Here is a 22,707-nt window from a genome sequence, read left to right on the forward strand (position 1 = left end):
ACCAGCAGTGTGTCCTCCGCGGCCACAGTTGGTGCAGGAGATGGCCCTTCTACCGGTCTCCCTAAGTGCAGCACCTCCGAGCTCCATAGGAGTAGGGTCGGAGGTGCTTGGGGGATGGAATGGACGGCCCCTGATCCGGACGTCCACGGCTTGCCAACAGGTTATCCAGCCTTATCGACATGTCCACCAGTTGGTCCAGGTTAAGGGTGGTGTCCCTGCAGGCCAGTTCCCGACGAACATCCTCCCGGAGGCTGCATCGGTAGTGGTCGATCAGGGCCCTCTCATTCCATCCTGCTCTGGCAGCCAGAGTCCTGAAGTCCAGTGCAAAGTCCTGTGTGCTCCTCCTCCCCTGTCTGAGGTGGAATAGATGTTCCCCCGCCGCTCTCCCCTCCGGTGGATGATCGAATACCGCCCGAAAGCGGCGGGTGAAATCCTCATAGCGTACTGACGCTGCGTCTATTCCTCCCCACTCAGCGTTGGCCCACTCGAGCGCTCTTCCAGACAGACAGGAGATGAGGGCGGACACGCTCTCGTATCCCGAGGGAGCCGGGTGGATGGTAGCCAGGTAGAGCTCTACCTGTAGCAGAAAACCCTGGCACCCGGCAGCTGTACTATCGTATGCCCTCGGGAGCGAGAGCCGAATCCCACTGGACCCAGGTGACGAAGGGGTGGACAGCGGTGTGGGTGGTTGTGTAGTTGGAGGAGGTGTAGGACCACCACCTCTCTCCCATTGCTCCATAGTGTTCAACACACGCTCCATTGCGGTGCCGAGAGTCTGGATCATGGTCGCCTGCTGTTGGACGCGTTCCTCCATTGATCCGGACGAAATTAATGTACCTGCTGACTATTTTGGGTGCGTGTTTCTGTCAAGGCGTCAGTGTAATGCGGTAGGACGAAGTCAGGCGCAGGACACAGAGCTACTCGAAAAACATACTTTACTCGTAGGTATCTTAAAGAACATACCTCCACGCAGGGAGGAACAAACCCGCTAACATACGACAACCAAAACATGGACAAACACGCACAACACACAGTATGAGCCAGAGGGTTAAATAGGGAAGACATAATTACAAGATGGGAAACAGGTGAGACCAATACAGACAAAACAAGTAGAACATAGAAACATGGATCGGTAGCAGCTAGTACTCCAGTGACGACGAATGCCAAAGCCTGCCCGAGCAAAGAGGAGGGGCAGCCTCAGCTGAATTCGTGACAGCTAGGACTAATGTAGCCTACATTTTCAGATTTGGATGATTGTGTATGCTGTTGCTACTTCTGTGAATGTCTGAACATTGCATCCAAAAATAAACTGGTCACATTCAGGACATAACTCCCTAGAAAGGCAGAAACCTAGGAAGAAACTTAGAGAGGAACCAGGCTCTGAGGGGTGGCCAGTCCCCTTCTGGCTGTGCTGGGTGGAGATTATAACAGTACATGGCCATTAAGGCCAGATTTCTCTCCAAGATGTTCAAACGTTCATAGATGACCAGCAGGGTCAAATAATATTCACAGTGGTTGTAGAGGTTGCAACAGGTCAATACATCAGGAGTAAATGTCACTTGGCTTTTCATAGCCGGGCATTTAGAGGTTGAAATAGCAGGTGCGGTAGAGAGAGAGAGTTGAAAACAGCAGGTTTGGTACAAGGTAGCACGTCTGGTGAACAGGTTAGGGTTCCATAGCCGCATGCAGAAGAGTGGAAACTGGAGCAACAGCACGACCAGGTGGACTGGGGACAGCAAGGAGTCATCAGGCCAGGTAGTCCTGAGGCATGGTCCTAGGGCTCAGGTCCTCCGGGATGGGAGGGAGAGAGAGAGAGCGGGAGAAAGAGAGAATTAGAGGGAGCATACTTAAATTCACACAGGACACCGGATAAGACAGGAGAATAACACCAGATATAACAGACTGACCCTAGCCCCCCGGCACATAGACTATTGCAGCATAGATACTGGAGGCTGAGACAGGGGGGGTCGGGAGACACTGTGGCCCTGTCTGACGATACCCCCGGTCAGGGCCAACCAGGCAGGATATAACCCCACCCACTTTGCCAAAGCACAGCCCCCACACTAGCAGAGGGATATCAACAGACCACCAACCTACTACCCTGAGACAAGGCTGAGTATAGCCCACGAAGATCTCCTCCACTGCACGAGCCCGAGGGGGCGACAAACCGGACAGGAAGATCACATCAGTGACTCAACCCACTCAAGTGATGCACCCCTCCTAGGGACGGCATGGAAAGCACCGGTAATCCAGTGACTCAGCCCCCGTAATAGTGTCAGAGGCAGAGAAACCCAGTGGAGAGACAGGAACCAGCCAGGCAGAGACAGCAAGGGCGGTTTGTCGCTCCAGTGCCTTTGCGTTCACCTTCGCAACCCTGGACCAGACTACACTCAATCATAGGACCTACTGAAGAGATGAGTCTTCAGTAAAGACTTAAAGGTTGAGACCGAGTCTGCGTCTCTCACATGGATAGGCAGAACATTCCATAAAAATTGAGCTCTTCAGGAGAAAGCCCTGCCTCCAGCTGTTTGCTTAGAAATTCTAGGGACAATAAGGAGGCCTGCGTCTTGTGACCATAGCATACGTGTAGGTATGTACGGCAGGACCAAATCGGAGAGATAGGTAGGAGCAAGCCCATGTAATGCTTTGTAGGTTAGCAGTAAAACCTTGAAATCAGCCCTAGCCTTAACAGGAAGCCAGTGTAGAGAGGCTAGCACTGGAGCAATATGATCAAAAAGGTGTCCTTGAAATATTCTTGATATGTTCGTCAAAAGAGAGATCAGGGTCCAGAGTAACGCCTAGGTCCTTCACAGTTTTTTTTTAGACGACTGTACAACCATCAAGATGAATTGTCAGATCCAACAGAAGATCTCTTTGTTTCTTGGGACCTAGAACTAGCATCTCTGTTTTGTCCGAGTTTAAAAGTAAAAAATGTGCCACCATCCACTTCCTTATGTCTGAAACACATGCATCCAGGGTAGGCAATTTTGTGGCTTCACCAGGTTTCATCGAAATGTAGAGCTGTGTGTCGTCCGCATAGCAATGAAAGTTAACATTGTGTTTCCGAATGACATAACCGAGAGGTAAAATATACAGTGAAAACAATAGTGGTCCTAAAACGGAACCTTGAGGAACACTGAAACTTACAATTGATTTGTCAGAGGACAAACCATCCACAGAGACGAACTGATATCTTTCCGACAGATAAGATCTAAACCAGGCAAGAACTTGTCCGTGAGTCATATCCATAAAATGGAAAGAGCCCTTTTCGGACTTACATCATGGAATGTCCGAAAACTTGCCTTTGACCTGGCGGAGAGGATGGGAATCCAAAACACATAAAGAAAGGCTGTTGGTTATATTTCAATGAATTTGTTAAAAAAATATATAAATATTACAAACCTTTGAAAACCGTTTGCTCTTGAATTTCATTTTAAAGACTGCTGGGATTTAAAATATTGCCTTATTCTAATTATAATGAGGTTAGTTTAACTGTACATAATGGAGTGTAAGGAAAATATAAAATAAGAAATCCAGTATCTCAGAAACGGCCACCCTCCTGGGCTTTTCACGCATGACAGTCTAGGGGTTATTGAGAATTGTGAGACCAGCCAAAAAACATCCATTCAGTGACAGTCCTGTGGGTGAAAACAGTTCATTGAAAACAAAACAAAAAAACATGTATGCATTCACTAACTGTAAGTCGCTCTGGATAAGAGCGTCTGCTAAATGAATGTAAAATGTAAATGTAAATGAGAGAGGTCGAAGGAGAATGGCAAGAATCGTGCAAGCTAACAGGTGGGCCAAAACAGACAAATAATGGCACAGTACAAAAGTTGTGTGCAGAACGACATCTCGGAACGCACAACTCATCGATCCTTGTCCTGGATGGGCTATTGCAGCAGACGACCACACCGGGTTCCACTCCTATCAGCTAAAAACAAGAAGAAGCGACTCCAGTGGGCACGCGATCACCAACACTGGACAATTGAGGAGTGGAAAAACATTGCCTGGAACATGACAGTGAGTTCAGTTTACTTGAGTGGCCTGCGCAGTCCACAGACCTCAACCCAATAGAGAATATTTGGGATGAGGTAGAACAGGCTGTTCGCAGCATGAATGTACCGCCTTCCAATCTGCAGCAACTGCGTGATGCCATCGCGTCAGCATGGACCAACATCAATTTGAAACATTTCCGACACCTTGTAGAAGATTCCGGCTGTTCTGGAGGCAAAGGGGGTCTGACCCGGTGTACCTAAAAACAGTCTGGTGAGTTGTTTCAAGCAAAACTATTGCTGATGGTGAACCTGAACAACCAAATAAAATCTAATGTAAGCCCCGATGTAGCCAGATGAGAGTTGTCTCCGAGGCTACTTTTTTTTACAATTTTCAACAGAGCATGTGATAAAAATAACCTAACAAGTTACATTGGTTGTCACTCAACTAATAAAGCCTAATATTGTGCAAGCCATTTTATGAAGGTGACATGCAGATGTGCCAGATCAGGAATAGGCCTAACTTGTTGGTCAGCGCGGGAAGCTACGCACAGTGCTCAGTTTGACTAGGCTACTGCATTTACATTTACATTTACGTCATTTAGCAGACGCTCTTATCCAGAGCGACTTACAAATTGGTGCATTCACCCTATAGCCAGTGGGATAACCACTTTACAATGTTTTTTTTAAAATATTTTTTTAAATTTAAATTTAAATTTATTTTTTATATATTTATTTTATTTTTATTTTTAATGTATTTATTTTTGTTTAGTTTTATTTTTTTAGGGGGGGGGGGGGTAGAAGGATTACTTTATCCTATCCCAGGTATTCTTTAAAGAGGTGGGGTTTCAAATGTCTCCGGAAGGTGGTGAGTGACTCCGCTGTCCTGGCGTCGTGAGGGAGCTTGTTCCACCACTGATATCGCCTGGGGTTGTTCGGCATGCAAAATGACTTGTAGATCAATGACTGTCAACACAATTACATGCTTAGTTCGACACTGAAGGAGAGGACGCAGTTGTTACAAAAGATGAGAGGTATTTTCGGAAAGTAGAAAGAAAGTAATTTGAACAACAAAAAATTGAACGTTTGAATCGATTTTCTGACCGATGCATGCTACATTTAGTTCGGTTTGGGGTCACACAGACCGATGCACTCATATCTTTAACATTTAAACCGGGGTCGATGCATATTGGTGAATCGTTACATCTCTAATAGTTACTAAGGCTTTCAAATCTGGATTCTGTAAAGTTTTTATAGGTAGCAAGGCTGCAGGTGCAAGCCATTTGATGAAATGAGCCTAACGATCTGTACATTCAATTAGGTCGTAGTGCCTTCTTTACTTTCCATGTGTAAGTGGGACAGTGGGAGTGAACTGTATGTGTGTGTGTTTTGCAAAAATAGACAAGCCCCCTTTTAGAATGGTTTGATTGCATCCTTTGTCTAAGCCCCTCAATTATGAATCCTAATCCGCAAAGATTGAGAGGGAGATCCAACAGCTGTTCATTGCAAACTGGATAAAAGGTACTTGTCTTGACCTGCTACTAAAGCCCCGGACATCCCTGGAGCTTGGCAGCTCCTTCTTTCCTCCCTTTTCTTCTCCCACCTAGCTGATGAAAAGAAAGAGATGAGAGAAAGTGAGTCAGATGCCGTCAACATGTCAGCAGGTATATTCATGTACAGTTCTCTCCTCCATTGCTTTGTTGTAGAGAAAATAAACCACCAGGAATTCAGAGTTGTCAACCAGCATCTAGTTATTTTTACCAGTGCTACTGTGTTTTGAGAATTTTTATATTTACAGTACATAAAGTGCATATATTGTAAATAACTGAGAAATTGTTGACAGCACATGGATGTTTTGTCTTTAGAAACAAGAGAAACCAAGTCAGGATTAAAATGGTCTAACAAAACAAATAGAATGCTAACAACACAAGCTATAGCAATGGGATATACTATAACACTACTTGAAAGGGGTACATAAGTCATTCATAAAGATATCATGCCTGGTTTTAAAAAGGTGTTATGAAAAAGGTGATTGTACAGTGTTAGCTGATGTACTGCATTAGCTGCTGGTATTTGTTGGGGAATCATTCCCTTATCTCTTTCTCAGCACTGTGATGGAAAGAGCTGAGGTGTGAAGTGCTGCCAGTAGACCCTAGAAAGGGAGGAAGCAGAGTGCGAATGTCACTCTCCATAACCCAGTTCTTGCAGCAAACTGATTTAGCTGCTGAATGGCCCTTTCATTGTCACTCTCAAGTGCTGCCAAGTGATGAGTTCCATGAAGGGGAGCTGTGAAAAACCATTATAAGTGTTTTGTAAAATGTAATTCTATTGGGGAATAGGATATAACAAAGTCTGAATTCCTGTGTATATCCTGAATATTTAGTTTTGTTAACTGTTCCATCTCACTTTGATTATTTCCATATTTATTGTAAAGAAAGAAATCAACAAAAAGGGTAATGAGTGGTTAGTAGCCTGTCCGAAGTCTTCATTTCCCCCAAAAAATAGAAAATACAGGGAGTTTTTGTTTGGGGGTTTAAGTGTTACAATACTGCCACGTGCTTCAAAATTATATTTAGCAACGGCTCTTCCCATGTCCTCACACAATCCGCTAAACTCTTAAACCCTGAATGAATGAGCTCTTTCCCACTCTACAGAATGACACTTTTCAAAATATGGCGAGACCAACAATGAGAACATTCACTCTAAAAACACAACGGCAATGTTGAAAGGTCAATTGAAAGCATGAGAGCTAAGTTTAATACATGAGCATAACAACAATAGCAGTAGCCCTGTACTGTAAGTATTCTTCATATCTCATTCACTCACCTCTTCAAATGACTGTACACTGATTTGATTGCAAACACTGATTGACTGTGGACACGCACAAAATCCCACAATCAATATTGTCATCAGCTGCAGGTCAATTCAAAAACTGGGAGTAGCGTCAAAAGGGTGTACACTAAGTAATTGGCTCACATAGACTGCCGCTGTGAGTACAATAACACAGGAGGTTCGTGGCACCATAATTGGGGAGGACAGGCTCGTGTTAATGGCTGGAGTGGAATTGGTGGAATGGTATCAAATACATCAAACACATGGTTTTCATGTGTTTGATGCCATTCCATTCGCTCCGTTCCAGCCATTATTATGAGCCGTCCTCCCCTCAGCAGCCTCCACTGTATAATACAGTAATGTTATCTGACAATGTCCACGTGCAGCAGCGTCTCAATGTTTTAGTTTGAACCTTTGAAAGGAGCAGTCTTTGAAATGTGAGAAGTTCTAGCACACTTCACACTTAACCTAACAAGTGTGTGTGCGTGTCTGTCAAGTTACAAGCCCTGCCTTTACATAATACTGGTAGTACAGGTTGGCTCTTGCTGTCAGAGAGCTGCCAGGTGCTGTCTGTTGTTAGTGTGGAAGCGAGGCTGTGGCTGTGGTGCCTGTTTAGATACTCACTCTTTTTGAGAGGGCACAAGGTGTACATGTAAGGTTTGGCAGATACTGACCTCAAAGGTAAGGCCATGTCTCTTTCTGACTTTTGCCGGTTGTCATGTTATGATAAATTGAGAGACTAATACTCCTTATTATTTTAGTGATGTTGGGAAATGCAGTGCTGTCCTGTAATGTATCCTTTTTCAGCAAGGCTCAATCCAAGTGTTACCCAAGGAACTGACCTTTTTCCCTTCATATTTCTGAAAAATTATACTTGGAAACTAAGTTAACATCCAGTGCTGTGATCTGAGGCACCCTGTTTATAACATTTATAACGGTTAATACTTTTATTTGCATTGCTTTTGTTGTCCGCATACATTGATAAAGACATGGCTAAAGAAATTCAAGCTTTGACCACATAACCATACATCAAATGATAAGAGAGTCATCCTTAATTTTACTTACCACAGTTATGTATGCCAAGAAAGCAGAATCTCGCTGGAATGTGATTAACATTTGCAATCAGTGGAAGGGTCGTTCCACCAATTCGGTGCCTTTTTGAGAAGTGTAACTTGATCTCAAAAAACTTTAGATTTCCCATCTCAAGAGATTAAATAAAAAATGACTATAGTAAGTGCCTATTAAGTGCCAAATAAAGTAACAGGTTTGACTGTAACAGGGTTGAATATTTCTTCTTAAATCAGCAACAAATCCCCTTGTGACAGGGGGAATGGAAGCTTGTTGTGTGCAATAGGGAGTGGCAATTGAATGTAATCTGAAATGGAAAAAGAAATTGTTAAAACATTTCTAGCCTATCTATGGGTAACAGGGTTGACGTGTTGTGCTCGACCAGCTCATATTCCCACCACAAAACAGACAATTGCCAGAAATAGTAGAACCAGCTCATCTGCTTTTACTCTATGATTTGACTATAAGATGTTCAATGTTTCCTTTGAAATAAATATTTAAAAAGGAATAGTTTCACCATATTAAAACAAGAGTTCAGTTCACGTAACACGGTTGACCTTAAAATGAGACAGATGTATATGAATCACTAATAACATTAAATGAATAATGATCTTCAGAAATTATTTAGTCAAAGCAACAAAATAATTAGGGCTTTACAATGATGGTGAAACTTGGAGAAATGTTGGGATTAAGTGGATTCAAATTTTGCTAGACACAGGGTTGACGAAGGGACATGTCAAAATACAGAATTTTGGCACTTTAGCAATCCTTTATTCAGATTAAAAAATCAGATTTATTGAATTATCCATGTGGTCTATATTAAAGGGCTTTTAAAATTCAATATTGGTGCACAATTTCTACTTAAAATATCAAAGGTACGCAAAGGGAACTCTTTTCGTGGAACGACACGGAAATATGTAGCCTACATCAAATATACTAATTATAATGGAACGTCGTAGCTTTCAAGTTTATAGTATGTTTGACTTTGTTTGAGCAATACTTTAATTCATGAAATATTTCGTAAAAGGAAAATAGAGAACCTGAAAGGTAAAAAAAGTATTTGACAGTAAGTCACATACACACACAGACAAGTGTGCCCACACACACACTCACTGTCACTATGGCAGGTTTTTTATGAGGGGTACCACTTTACCTGATTCGGTCAACCCAACTAAATCTCTCTAAAATTAATAACAGCAGGATTACAGTCGATGTCCACAAATCTAAGTAGCATAACAATGTAATTGCATAAAAATCTGTGACTTTAGAGACTTCTGGGGTTTTGCATGGGATGCGTCTCAATCTACTACATCCGCCAGTGTTGGCCTTCCATATCAGCTGTGGAAGGTGGCAGAGCTACAGTGGTGTTTGTATAGCCAGGAGACATCCTGAAAACCGATCTTCTCAGAAAAACCTCTGTAATGTCTGAACTAATATGACCCCACTATGGAAAGCTGAGACACTCACAAACACGGTCGTGTTGGCTGTTTTACTCTACTACGTCCACAAGCTTCACAGAACTCGTCTGAAGGTCACCGGTGACAGTAAGGTAAAAATGAATAGAAATGAATTTCCACGTCAAGAGCTTTCTACAGATATAGGAAACATACGTCAAAACATGAACTATCTGTTTTGCCATGTATGATTGTGTTCTTCAATGCGTTTCTGTGGGCTAATACCAGTAAGGCCAAATTCAATGTTTCATCAAATATATACATTACCTTCAGAAAGTATTCATCCCCCTTGACTTATTCCATATTTTGATGTGTTACAGCCTGAATTCCACATTTATTACATCGATTCTCTTTCTCACCCATCTACACACAATATCCCATAATGACAAAGTGAAAACATGTTTTTTTTTTTTTTTCACATTTATTTAAAATGAAATACAGAAATATCTCATCCATGTTGATTCTGTCAATGCCTGTGTAGACAGCGATTGTATTTGACAGAATGAGAAAGTGTCTATGTGGGTGTGTTTGTGCCTACGTGTGTATGTTCCTCACCCATGTTGGAGTGAATTCATGCTCCTGGTAAATTCCACTGTAACCACTATATGTATAGCAGGTGTACAACCCTAATTGCACCTGCCTTTCAATACTGTTGTTTACATTTACATTTTACATGTTAGTCATTTAGCAGACGCTCTTATCCAGAGCGACTTACAGTTAGTGAATACATCTTTTTTTTATACTGGCCCCCCGTGGGAATCGAACCCACAACCCTGGCGTTGCAAACGCCATGCTCTATCAACTGAGCTACATCCCTGCCGGCCATTCCCTCCCCTACCCTGGACGACGCTGGGCCAATTGTGCGCCGCCCATGAGTCTCCCGGTCGCGGCCGGCTGCGACAGAGCCTGGATTCGAACCAGGATCTCTAGTGGCACAGTTAGCACTGCGATGCAGTGCCTTAGACCACTGCGCCACTCAGGAGGATGTTTACATGTTATGCAGTATCTCCATGTCCTTTCTGATTTTGATTATACATAGTTGTGCAGTTGCTTGTCTTCTAAATTCCTTTTAGGTTTTTGAACTAGTTATTTAATGTCAGTCTATCTGGTTTGTTTGGATGTTTGTCCTGCTGTATCATTGTGCTATTGTGTAATTGCTGTGCTGCCCTTTTAGTGTACTGGAAGGTAGATATATGCAAAGCCTAGTAAATATAAAAAAAACGCCATAGGCAAGAAACAAGTTCGGAGGGGAAATACATCAAAACAAAGGGAAGGGCAACTGTGTTACGTCACACCGGGTTTTTGTTGTTGTTGGAAAGGCATCAAACAGGAATTTTAATGATTAAGATTTGTTTCACTGCTTGTTTCAAAGGCTATGTTAAGTTAACAAGCAGAATGTCATAGGTCAGAAGTGACCTTGAAAACACCTGGGTAGTCTCTCTGAGTACAGTCTTTGAAAAAAGGGTTCTAACTAGAACCATAGAGGGTTCTTCAGCTTGTCCCCAGAGGAGAATCCTATATAGTTCTAGTTAAAACCCTCTGGAAAGGGTTCAGGGGTCAGTTAAAAAGCTTCTTCAGATGAAAAGGGTTCATGGTAGAACCCTCGTGTGACCCTTTCTTCCAAAAAGGGTTTCTTCTTTGGATGAAAGGGTTATAGGTAGGTTTGTTTGTACATGGATAGAGTCTATGCCATGGATTTCAAACATACAAATCCATCCCCCCTCCCAAAAACAACTAGGAAGAGGCTGTACGGACACGCCTGGTGCCCAAATTTTATGACGTAGGTTGCACAGCTGAGAGTCGAGTTGAGACTAATGACTGTTTTGTCAGTGGTCCTGATGAACCCCTCCCAGCTACACTATATGGCCAAAAGTATGTGGACACCACTTCAAATTAGTGGATTCAGCTAATTCAGCCACATCCGTTGCTGAAGGGTATATAAAATCGAGCACACAGCCATGCAATCTCCATAGACAAACATTGGCAGTAGAATGACCTGTACTGAAGAGCTCAGTGACTTTCAATGTGGCTCCCTATCCACCTTTCCAACAAGTCAGTTTGTCAAATGTCTGCCCTGCTAGAGCTGCCCCGGTCAACGGTAAGTGCTGTTATTGTGAAGTGGAAACGTCTAGGAGCAACAACGGCTCAGCTGTGAAGTGGTAGACAACACTAGCTCACAGAATGGGACTTTTGAGTGCAGAAGCATTTAGCGCGTAAAAATCGTCTGTCCTTGGTTGCAACACTCACTACCGAGTTCCAAACTGCCTCTGGAAGCAACGTCAACACAAGAACTGTTCGTCGGGAGCTTCATGAAATTGGTTTCCATGGCCGAGCAGCCGCACAAGCGTAAGATCACCATGCGCAATGCGAAGCGTCGGCTGGAATGGTTTAAAGCTCGCCGCCATTTTGACTCTGGAGCAGTGGAAACGCGTTCTCTGGAGTGATTAATCATGCTTCACCATCTGGCAGTCCGTCGGACGAATCTGGGTTTGGCGGAAGCCAGGAGAACGCTACCAGCCCCAGTGCATAGTGACAACTGTAAAGTTTGGTGGAGGAGGAATAATGGTCTGGGGCTGTTTTTCATGGTTCGGGCTAGGCCCCTTACTTCCAGTGAAGGGAAATCTTAACGCGACAGCATAAAATTACATTCTAGACGATTCTGTCCTTCCAACTTTGTGGCAACAGTTTGGCGAAGGCCCTTTCCTGTTTCAGCATGACAATGCCCCCGTGCAGAACGCGAGGTCCATACAGAAATGGTTTGTCGAGATCGGTGTGGAAGATCTTGACTGGCCTACACAGAGCCCTGACCTCAACCCCATCGAACAACTTTGGGATGAATTGGGAATGCCGACTGTGAGCCAGGCCTAATTGCCCAACATCAGTGCCCGACCTCACTAATGCTCTTGTAGCTGAATGGAAGCATGTCCCCGCAGCAATGTTCCAACATGTAGTGGAAAGCCTTCCCAGAAGAGTGGAGGCTGTTATAGCAGCAAAGGGGGAACCAACTCCATATTAATGGCCATGATTTTGGAATGAGATGTTTGACGAGCAGGTGTCCACATACTTTTGGTCATGTAGTGTATTTTTTTAAATGGTATTGAAAATCATACCGTTGGTATTTCTAAACACCCAGTATACAGTATACCGCCCAAGCCTAACTGTGTAACAAAGCCATAGCTCACACTGTGCTAAAAGCACTGTGCCAAAAACAATGCAGTGAGTGCAATGTATGTCCTTCTCTAACAACAATATCGACCCCTCAAGCCAGTGCAGTACACAACTACAAAAGATGAGGCTTGATGAAAGCAGATGTCATCCACTGCTCCCCTCTCTTCAATGGAGCTAAGACCCATTGCATTATAATCATTCAAATTGTGTGGGTGTAAATGGATGTCGTCGTGCACATGTTTAGTGAAGGGAGGCATGGGGTGGTAGTGCAGGGTGAGGAGGGTATGGACAGAGAGGCATGCCTGTACTTCCTCTCCTCCTATTCTTTAATGCTCTGTGAATAGTCCTGTGGCCGTGGCTTTGTCCAAGTCATTGTCGGGCGGCTTAGAGAGCCTCTTTGCCAAGTGAGAGGCTTTGCCGACATATGTCACTTCAGTGAATCTCCCGTAGCTCCTTTAGCCGCTTGAGTGGAAGGGCGGGTGAGAGGCATTCACTGGGCGAAAAATAAGCAACGTGAAGGGTGAGCTGGAATGCTCACTGTCTGTTCCTGTCCGGTGTGCCTGAACTTGCACAGCACATATTTCTGAGGCTTTTAAATGGACTTTCAGTGCAGCTGATTTGCTCACAGCCTATAGGCATCCACAGTTGAAAAATGACACAAATGCCAGTGAGTATACTCTATTTTTCATGCCATTTACTTTATGTTGTTGTTCTTTGGAAATACGTTTTTTTTAATGATTATAGTATGTTTTGAATTTCAAGTCAGTAAGTAATGAGGTATAATACAATGTGTGTTTTGAGTTGCTGTGGTAAAGGGATTAGCAGTGTGGTGGACCCACACTCATTCCTCGGCCGACTATTGGTCATGTAAACACAATCCCTGGGGATTTTAGGGTTCATTATCCTGTCGTTGTCTGGTAATAGATCCCTCTGCTTCCAAACAAATGTTGGGAGCATGTTTCCTGTTTATATCCCAAAGCCATGCGTTTTTTCAATACTGCTAGAATGGACTATATCACATTAATGAATTCATTAATGTTTTATTTCATCCAAATTTGGCTATTTGAGTAAATGTAAACTGGGAGGTTATTGCATGATCTGCCATGCACATACTGTACCGTGAGGAAGCCCAATAATTTGCATAATCCAAAAGGTTATTTACGTATATGAAACAGAGGCTTTGTTTAGCTTGAATGAGTTACATCCTTGGTAAGGTCAGGTATGATGTTGATTCTTTGTTGTCAGGGTCAACTAAATCTGGATAAAGGGTCAAATTCTGTCACTTTAAGCAAGGCTGCCCGCATCTTATGGACTCTTAACTGTTTTTTTTTGTTTTTTTTCTGCGATTAAAAATAAACTAATCACAGGTTTTCAGTATGTACAGAAATATTGGAGTCTTTTTGTGTGTGTGTTTTTGTTGTTGTTTTGTTATGTTTTTATGTGGTACATCGTGCAATGCTGTGACTGTTTTACCATACCGTAGTTGCTGTAACATAGATTAGGTTTATGTCTGTCGCAAAAAGGCAACCAACTATTCAATTCCAATTTAAATTCAATTCACAAATTGAAAACTAAGCCTCAATGAGAACATTGGGCAATTTCAAATCTGTTACTTGACTCTAATTGTTGAATTTGACTAATCCTAGCCCTTGTGTACAGTAATTGCCATATTAACCTGCATTAACCCATATTACTAACTAGGACCAACCGGCAATGGCACACTCCATTGTGGGAGGTTGGCATGAGATACATAGTTGTCCTGCTTTCGTGACTGAGAGATTAGTTTGTTGAGTGAGCCCTTTGGCAATGCCACTGTGGCTGGGCTGGTTCATTCGGAGATCTGTAACCCACAGCACCCACAGGCTTGCTACAATAAACAAACGTAAGCCTACCCTCTCTAGCAATCATCCATGGCAGTATCTTATATTATGTACCAATAAGGTTTACTGTAAGCATGCCATTTGATGCCACCATCCCAGTTTTACAATCAGGGGTAATCTCAAACAACTGGAATGTTTTACAACAATGATGTACCAATGAATTACACCCGTCGAGAGAGGATGTGCGATACAGGACATTACCGTTATTCAGAAGAGTGTTTAACTGTCTTTCAATACTTGGATTGGAGTAAGGAAAGACATGGTGATTGCCTAGCCTGGTTTTCTTCAGTATTTGCTTGGGCAATGGTGCTGCCAGTTGTATTTATATTATTTTAGACTGTCTGATGGGTAGTCTATCAAACTGTACCCAATGCATTTTATATATGATTGTACTAGTACATATAGGCAATTGAACTGCTCTGCTTCTGTTTATTTACTGATTGTATAGGCAAAGCAAATTGCCCCTTGGGCAATTCAAGATTAACTTTTCTCCAATCAAAGTCAGTATAGGGATGCTGTTTATGTTGCCGAAACGGTCCATGACTCTGTGATGCAGTACACACTTTTAGTTTTTGTTGTCCTAGGCTACCTGGCAAAAATGCTTGCACGCTAGTCTAACTTCCTTTCATGGCCAACGATGCGCCAGGCCAGCTAGTTAACATTAACATACTACATTAGCTACATTTTGAACTTCCATCCTCTCAGTCCAGGGGCACAATGTAGTAATTTATGGTTGGATCAGAATTGCCGTTGTAATCATTGGCCAGTACGGAGAATTAAGTAAAACCACAAGTCCAAATCCCTATTTCCATCCATGGCTAATTTAGGAAAGGGAGGATTTTAGCTAGTTAGCCACCGGAGGACCACGGCAAAAAGAGATGTAACAATTTAAGTTCTTATTTTTGGTGCGCCAGGACCATTCACAGTTGAGCTCGCTCAGTTTAGCTCAACGCTGATTGGCTATTATTATTATTTTTTATTATCAACGGAGACCAAATGCTGGCTGGCTTCCCTTGCATTCAATGCTATGGGCGGAAACAATGTCATACTCATTTTGACCAGACAGCATCAGATATTTGGGATACACATACTGAAAAAGAGGGGCGCTGTTTCGCTCGCTCGGATGCTTTCTCCAGTGAGATACATTCAGCCTCTTGCGAATTGAAGAAAAATTATGAAACACAGAGAGATGAAAGATACATTCTTTTATATGCTTTTTGGGGTAGCCTGGCTTCCCTTGGCATCCATGAGTACACACCACTGGGTTACTGACAGTTTTTATTTATTTCCCTGTGTCTCTGCACATCTAGGTCCTCTCCCTCCTCCAAGTGTTGACAGATATCAGCTGATCTTGTGGGCCAAAGCCGTGGTGCTGTCAGTAGTGTCGCCTGCTCTCCTGGACAGTCTCTGCTCAACAGCGGTGGGGCGATGAGGTCGCTGTGGAGCTTGGGCCTTGCTTTCCTCTTGGCCTTGACCTCCAGGGCCAGAGGCCTCGATATCCCCCTGGAAGGTATAGTGCAGTATGGGCAACCTACACTGAGTGTACACATTAAGCACACCTTCCTAATATTGAGTTGTAACCCCCCTTTTGCTCTCAGAACAGACTCAATTAGTCTGGGCATGGACTCTACAAGGTGTCAAAGGTGTTCCACAGGAATGCACACGGGAAACAGCGTTGCAGTTCTTGACACAAAGCTAGAATGCCAATTTCTCAATATGAATCTTCCAACAAGCACAAGTTATACATTTCCTGCTGTACATTGCACACAACATGACCAAATCCTGATAATGGTAGTCAAGTTGTTAAAGTGTTTGTTTGATGAAACCAATATGGTGGGATGAATGTATGTTTTGTATCTGCAATGTATCTTTTCATCCCGCAGTGGAGCAGCTACCGACCATAACAGTGCAGACCCCTGGCCCTGTCATTGCCTTCCCCTTTGAAGACAGTTTTTCCATGAGATGTGAAGCCAAAGGCAACCCACAACCAGTGTGAGTGAGATGACTGTGATTCGTCCTAGGATCTCCCTGTTTTTTGCCCTTATGCTTATTGTTGCATCTCTAGCTATCATATCTGTAACCAAGCATTACAAAATGCTTAATTGCCCCAACAGATACAGATGGACAAAAGATGGCCAGGCCATAGAACCCCTCTTTGACTTGGGGGTCAAAAAAGAGAGAAACAATGGGAGTTTTGTGATTCATAGCGGGCACCTTGCGCAGTTCCAGGGGAAGTATCAGTGCTACGCTTCAAACAATCTGGGAACAGCAGTATCGGAGGAAATTGAACTCATTGTACCAAGTGAGTGCCACTCTCATGTTGTAAGAAACTGGCATAGTGAACAGTTTTGCATCTTACAGCAAGACTGTGTGTGTTACATTTTGTATCCCATCTAAAGGTGTTGACATTAGTAAAACATATTTCATACATGCCTAACCATTGCACAGGTACCCCAAAGTTCCCCAAAGAGAAGATTGCCCCAATCGTTGTTAAAGAGGGCCAGCCTGTGATTCTGGAATGCAACCCACCACAGGGGATCCCTCCTCGACAGATCTACTGGATGACTATTGGTGAGAAAATAGACCACTAGTTCAATCTTTACAGCACCATCCAACTGAAAATAGTTTAGAACGGAATATGTCACTTTATACACATTTCAATTGAAATAGAATACTGTAACACTTTACATTAGGATGCTCCTATACCTTTGTTGTAATATTGTTATTACTCAAGTAACAAAATATTATTGACATGTTCTTATGTAGTAATTCAGTAGTTGTTTTAAATTTGCATAGTAATGGAAATTTGCTTTTTTGTTATTACACAAGTAGAATTAGGGCCGCTCAACGTAGTTCCCTTTAAATTTGGACATTCAGTGTCACCTTTTTCTCAACAAAGCCAAAAGAAGGTCTATGATCTAATGACATCACAGCACTGTCTGAAGTAGTTTCTCAATGGGAATAAGGCCATATGCTTAGGCCCATCTAGCCAAATCACACACTTTTAAATTCGGCAAGGAGCTCAAATAGAAGTGCATGTTTTCTAGAGCTGAGAGGAGCTTCTCATAAAGAGGTCCAAATAAAAATAAGAAATTAAATAATAATTCAATTAAACTAGAAAAGGAAATTTCCTGAAGAAAATCTAAATTGAGTCAGTCTGTACCAGAGCTAGTTAATGCGGACCAGCTATTTTTGAACTTTTCCTGTTGAAAACAATATCCCACGTATAAATAAAGTAAAAATATGTTTTCAGCAAATAGTGTTTTTTAGACACAAGTGCAAACTTTATGGAGTAGGCCATTCAAGGAGTTGGTCTGATGGTGCCCTCTGATGTCATCGGCCTCCCCCATTGCTTGAATTTTTCCCATTCAAGTCTATGTCTAAAACTGTGAATGGACAGACCAACCAATTAAACCCTACTTCTATAACCCCACTCTTACCTAATAGCTATCCAAACAAATACTCTCCCTACATTGCTCTATAAAGGGAAAAGCTTGGGGAAATTGTTTTTAATGGCTGCCATATTTAAAGCCACAGTATGGTTAGTCAGGTCATGTGACCCTAGTTCTTCCTTTACACTTCCAATAAGAAACACACATTTTCGCCTTGTTCAATATGAAACCCAAATTGTCGCTTTCTGTTGCAAAACATTTTCCATTGTGTGTCCTAATGAACACAACCCATTGTCTCCTCCAGGTCTCCAACATATTGAACAGGATGAGAGGGTGTCCATGGGCCAAGACGGCAACCTCTACTTCTCCAATGCCCTGGAGAAGGATAGCCGGAGAGACTACTGCTGCTTCGCCGCATTCTCCGCCATACGCACCATCGTCCAGAAGACAGCCATGTCGGTGGTCGTCAAGAGCTGTAGGTTGACAGTGGGATGCCTTACATCAATGTTTCTCAACCTGTTTTATACTAGGACAGGCAAGCTATAGTCCTTCCTCTAAACCTGGGTCGCCAACCCAACATCTTAAACATTAGACCAAGAGGACATCCTCATATTCTAAGTGCAACATTATGGCCCGCTACACTTACATTACAAGTAGCACTTGTAAAAACGGATTAAACAGGTATCTGCAAGACCGGTCAGCAACATATTACTTCCAGATTGAGAACCCAGCCCTACATGTTGAGTAGGAGTTGAAAGGTCATGTTCAGGACACTAGATGCAGTGATGATGTTGTAAGGAGAGGGAGGAGGGCTGTCCCCACACACCTCAAAGACAATCGTCGGATTCTAAAGTCTATCAACATTATATATGGTTTTATTTTAAGTATAAAGTGCAAAGTGTGCAAGTGCAAAAAGTGCAGGCATGTACTTCAGATCAGAGCAATAGACAGAGCTCCATTGGATCAAGGTGAGTTTTCATATTTTGTTTACATTTCAGTAAAACCTGCTGGTGAGCTGGATGACAGTGACAGCAGTGGTGAGTTCCTTTAACATTATATTTGACTTGAACCTGAATGATAATATCCCATTACAGTTCATAGTATTTGACTGATTAAATCCTCTGACTTATTTATAGGAAAAGTCAATGCATGTTTAGCATGCACACATTGAATGAGATTAATCTATGCAATTTTACCTGGGTGTAATTTTTTATTAACAAAAACACTAAAAAAGATGCTAGGAGTGTGTACCAAAAGACTCATGTGTGGACAAACACCTACTGCAGTTGCTCCTAGGTTTCAGAAATAGACCTAATGTACATCTTATGCCTGTCCTTTTCTGCCAGTGGACGGCTATGCCATTCCAGAGAGAAAGCCGAGCCTTCTGGTACCCTCTGGTGGTCAGTCAGAGGTTTGGCTGGTGAAAGGAGAGGAGCTGGTGCTAGAGTGTATAGCAGAGGGATTGTAAGTGGAGTCACATCATTTCTCAATTTAGTATGAAATAATATATATTCATAACTTCAGTGACTGGATCTGCTTAGAACATGTTGTATTATTACATTTTTATAGAATAATATGTGTATCATTTTTCACATCTCGTTTTCTCTCATCTTGTTACTCAGTCCAACTCCTGTGATCGAATGGAAATTATTTGGAGAGAAGCTGCCGAAACGGGCAAATATAAAAAACTACGGGAAATGTTTAACCATAAATAACATTGAAGAGGAGGATGATGGGAAGTACATGTGTACGGCGAGGAACTCTGTCGGACAAACGGTCCACTACTTCAGCGTCATGGTGGAGGGTGAGTAGACTGAGTCAGGTTATACTTTCAGTGTGACCCCTGCAAAAAAGTTTGTTGTCCCCCCTACAATGTCCAAGTGAAGCCTACACCCTTCGTTATACAGTGTATGTTTGACAGCTTGGTTTTTTAGACCTCAGTTTTTAAGAGTTTTTGTAGACCTCTACAATCTCTTGTGGCGTTGCGTTCACCTACAGCAGCTACATTGTCAAAGGAAAACATTGATTTCTTATTAGAGCGTAAAGCATTCTAGAAGAGGTCAGGTATCGTCTTTACAATGATAGACATCTCTAGGCGGCCATCTTTGTTAAATACAAAGGATTATGGTTGCCATTACATAGGTTGTGTTCCCCTGCTCAGACGTTGCATGCATCAACCAATGGTTGCATGCAACATCATCGACTGTGCTGCCAGCCACCAGATTGCTATAAAATATGATGTGGTTAGCTGATACGTAAAATACCTATCCAGGCGTTGTAAGATCTGGCATGGGTCAGCAACATCTGAGCAGGGGAACACAACTCTAGACTGACAAAGACTCTCTTTATGTCTCACAGAGCCACCAAGATGGCAGCCGGAGCCACCCAAGGGCCAGTTGGCTGTTGTTGGCTCTGACGTGCACATCAAGTGCTCTGCCTCGGGAAAGCCATGGCCGGTTATCTCATGGAGGAGGAATGGACAGCCTCTGGACGGTGAGTGAGGTGACCCCTAACATATGAACCCTGACCTCTGTCCTTGCCAGTTACTTCAGTGTCCAATCCACCCACCTCACTTGACTCTATAGGATACAAAAATGGTCTTTGTAGTTTTGTGTAATGCAATAGTCATTCCTCTGTGTTGAATTTGGTCCAGTTGTTGCTCAGCATCCTATAAATCAAATCAAATCAAATGTTATTTGTGACATGCGCCGAATTCAACAGATGTAGACTTTAACGTGAAATGCTTACTTACGAGCCCTTTCCCAACAATGCAGTTAAAAAGTAAGAAAATTAACAAATAGATCAAAAGAAAATTGTAACACAATAAAATAACACAATAAAATAACAATAACGAGGCAATATACAGACCATATACAAGGAGTGCCAGTACTATAGAATCTGCATTTGTGTTTGGTTTTGAGCATTTCTTTCTGGTTCTTTCAGATGGCCCGTCATCGAACAGACAAGTGCTTGATGACACCATAGTGTTGCACAGGGCCAGGCCTGAGGACAGTGCCGTCTACCAGTGTGAAGTCTCCAACAGACATGGCACCATCCTGGCTAATATTAACATCATGATCATAAGTCAGTACTGGACATTAGCACTTTGTGTGTGTGTGTGTGTGTGTAACTATAGCACAGCCTATCACAGCCCTGGTTCACCCAGAAACTGAATTGGGAAGTCTGATAGGGAGCTTATGGATGTCATATCCACATAAATATATTATTATAAATTTTTACTGATGTTGGATGGATCTGACAGTGATTTCTCCATAAGATGAACAGTATAATGGTGATTCTTTATAAAACAATAGTGTGAGTGTTGGCATGTGGGAATGTATGCATGTGTGTTTATTGTACAGTTGCAACCTCTGCTGGCCACAGAACACACACACAACCAGTCCTATCCGAGAAGCAGAGCAGTATAGCACAAACAGATCCTGGACCAGGCTATGCTTGGACATTCCAAGCTGACAATTACTTTTCTCAAACTAGAAATTCTATGGCCTATAATGGTGATAATGCACCACATTGAACAGCTTACCTAAAACCCTAAAACCACCCAAATTCTTCCCCATGATAGTATTACCAAGAAACCAATCACTAACCTGTGCCATGGTTGATTGCTTCCTTTAGGCTTTGTTTTGTTGTTATTGTCCTGTGTTATGGTTACAGTAAAATATACAAGATATAGCGGTAATTGTGTTTTTGCTACCCCCACAGATCTCCCACCTCGGATGCTGACTAAGGATTACCAGCGATATTCAGTAGTGCAAGGGAGGGACATCCTCATGGACTGCAAAGTATTCAGCTCCCCTCCATCCACTGTTTCCTGGTGAGTTGAGCCACCAGCCTATTTCTCCTCCACTGTTGTTGTTGGTGAACATCTGTAGTGACTGGTATAGAAAGCACTGCAAAAGGATATCTTCAATACTTAATGTTTTTGCCCTGAAATTTTGACAATCACTCTTTGGTGTGCTGTTCATTTGATTCACTGTGGACAAGGATTCAGCACCCATCCAGTTTTGAAGTCAAATTTGTGAGGGAGCGATTGTTTTTTGTTTATTGTTAATTATTGTTTATTATTTTGGTGGTGAACAATGCCTGATTCATCCTTAATTCTCTCTCTCCTGCTGTTTTATATGTCATACACCACCCTATTCTTAATTTATCGGAGTTCTGTGACACTTTTCCTTTGTTCATCTCCTTATATTCTGATTATCTCTTTCAGTAACATCACCCCTAATCTTTCTCTTTTGGTGTGTTTAGATAGGGAAGACTCTCTTAGACCCATTGACATTGACCCATTCAAATTTCATATAGGACTCATGAGTTCCAATGTGATTTTGTTTCTCCATTTATGAACTTGACTAGTCTTTTAACTAGTCTCATTCTCCAACACCTTAACAAAAGTGCAAACCAACCCTACTGGAAAATTCACACAAAATGAATTCCACTTGCAATTCTAACATGTTCCATGACATGTTAAATGAATAGATAACCTGTTTCCAAATTTGTAATGTATTTAGGAAATAAAATTGCACTTCAAACAAGCTTTTCAGGTGTCTGTGAAAGCAAAGACGGGTGGAATGCATTTACAACGTATTAGAATTCAATTTGTGTTACAATAACATTTGTTTTTGTGTGATTATTGTATATCCAACACAGTTTTAACATGTATATGTCCAGTAGGGAAACAGCTTATCAAATGGCAACTCTGAAATGCTTGTCTTCTAGGAACAAGGATGAAACTACGGAATCTGTTGAGGGGGAACAATTCTCAGTTTTTAAGAATGGATCACTGCAGATCAACCAGGCAGGGAAAGAAGACAGTGGGGAATACATGTGTTTCGCCACCAATTCGGAGGGAAAATCAGCCATCACAGCCTTGCTAGACGTCAAAGGTATTTCAACTCCT

The 22,707-nt window shown here is 42.4% G+C and overlaps 1 protein-coding gene across 4 annotated transcripts in view; it reads left to right on the forward strand.

Moving 5' to 3' along the window:
• Positions 1 to 12,952: 12,952 nt before the first annotated feature.
• LOC121538373 (neural cell adhesion molecule L1-like protein) overlaps positions 12,953 to 22,707 on the forward strand; it is a 70,917-nt gene continuing 61,162 nt past the window's right edge. The window contains exons 1-13 of one of the 4 annotated variants that reach the window (XM_041846307.2): positions 12,953 to 13,184; positions 15,708 to 15,907; positions 16,281 to 16,389; positions 16,512 to 16,699; positions 16,846 to 16,968; positions 18,094 to 18,264; positions 18,788 to 18,826; positions 19,136 to 19,253; positions 19,412 to 19,593; positions 20,148 to 20,282; positions 20,733 to 20,873; positions 21,513 to 21,624; positions 22,527 to 22,693. In XM_041846307.2, coding sequence (XP_041702241.1) covers positions 15,826 to 15,907; positions 16,281 to 16,389; positions 16,512 to 16,699; positions 16,846 to 16,968; positions 18,094 to 18,264; positions 18,788 to 18,826; positions 19,136 to 19,253; positions 19,412 to 19,593; positions 20,148 to 20,282; positions 20,733 to 20,873; positions 21,513 to 21,624; positions 22,527 to 22,693 — 1,567 coding nt within the window. In that variant the 5' untranslated portion in view covers positions 12,953 to 13,184; positions 15,708 to 15,825. The remainder of the gene's footprint in view (positions 13,185 to 15,707; positions 15,908 to 16,280; positions 16,390 to 16,511; positions 16,700 to 16,845; positions 16,969 to 18,093; positions 18,265 to 18,787; positions 18,827 to 19,135; positions 19,254 to 19,411; positions 19,594 to 20,147; positions 20,283 to 20,732; positions 20,874 to 21,512; positions 21,625 to 22,526; positions 22,694 to 22,707) is intronic. The other 3 variants (XM_041846305.2, XM_041846306.2, XM_041846308.2) reach the window with 3 other exon arrangements.

Source organism: Coregonus clupeaformis, chromosome 24 (assembly GCF_020615455.1).
Source record: "Coregonus clupeaformis isolate EN_2021a chromosome 24, ASM2061545v1, whole genome shotgun sequence".
Classification (NCBI taxonomy): Eukaryota; Metazoa; Chordata; class Actinopteri; order Salmoniformes; family Salmonidae; genus Coregonus; species Coregonus clupeaformis.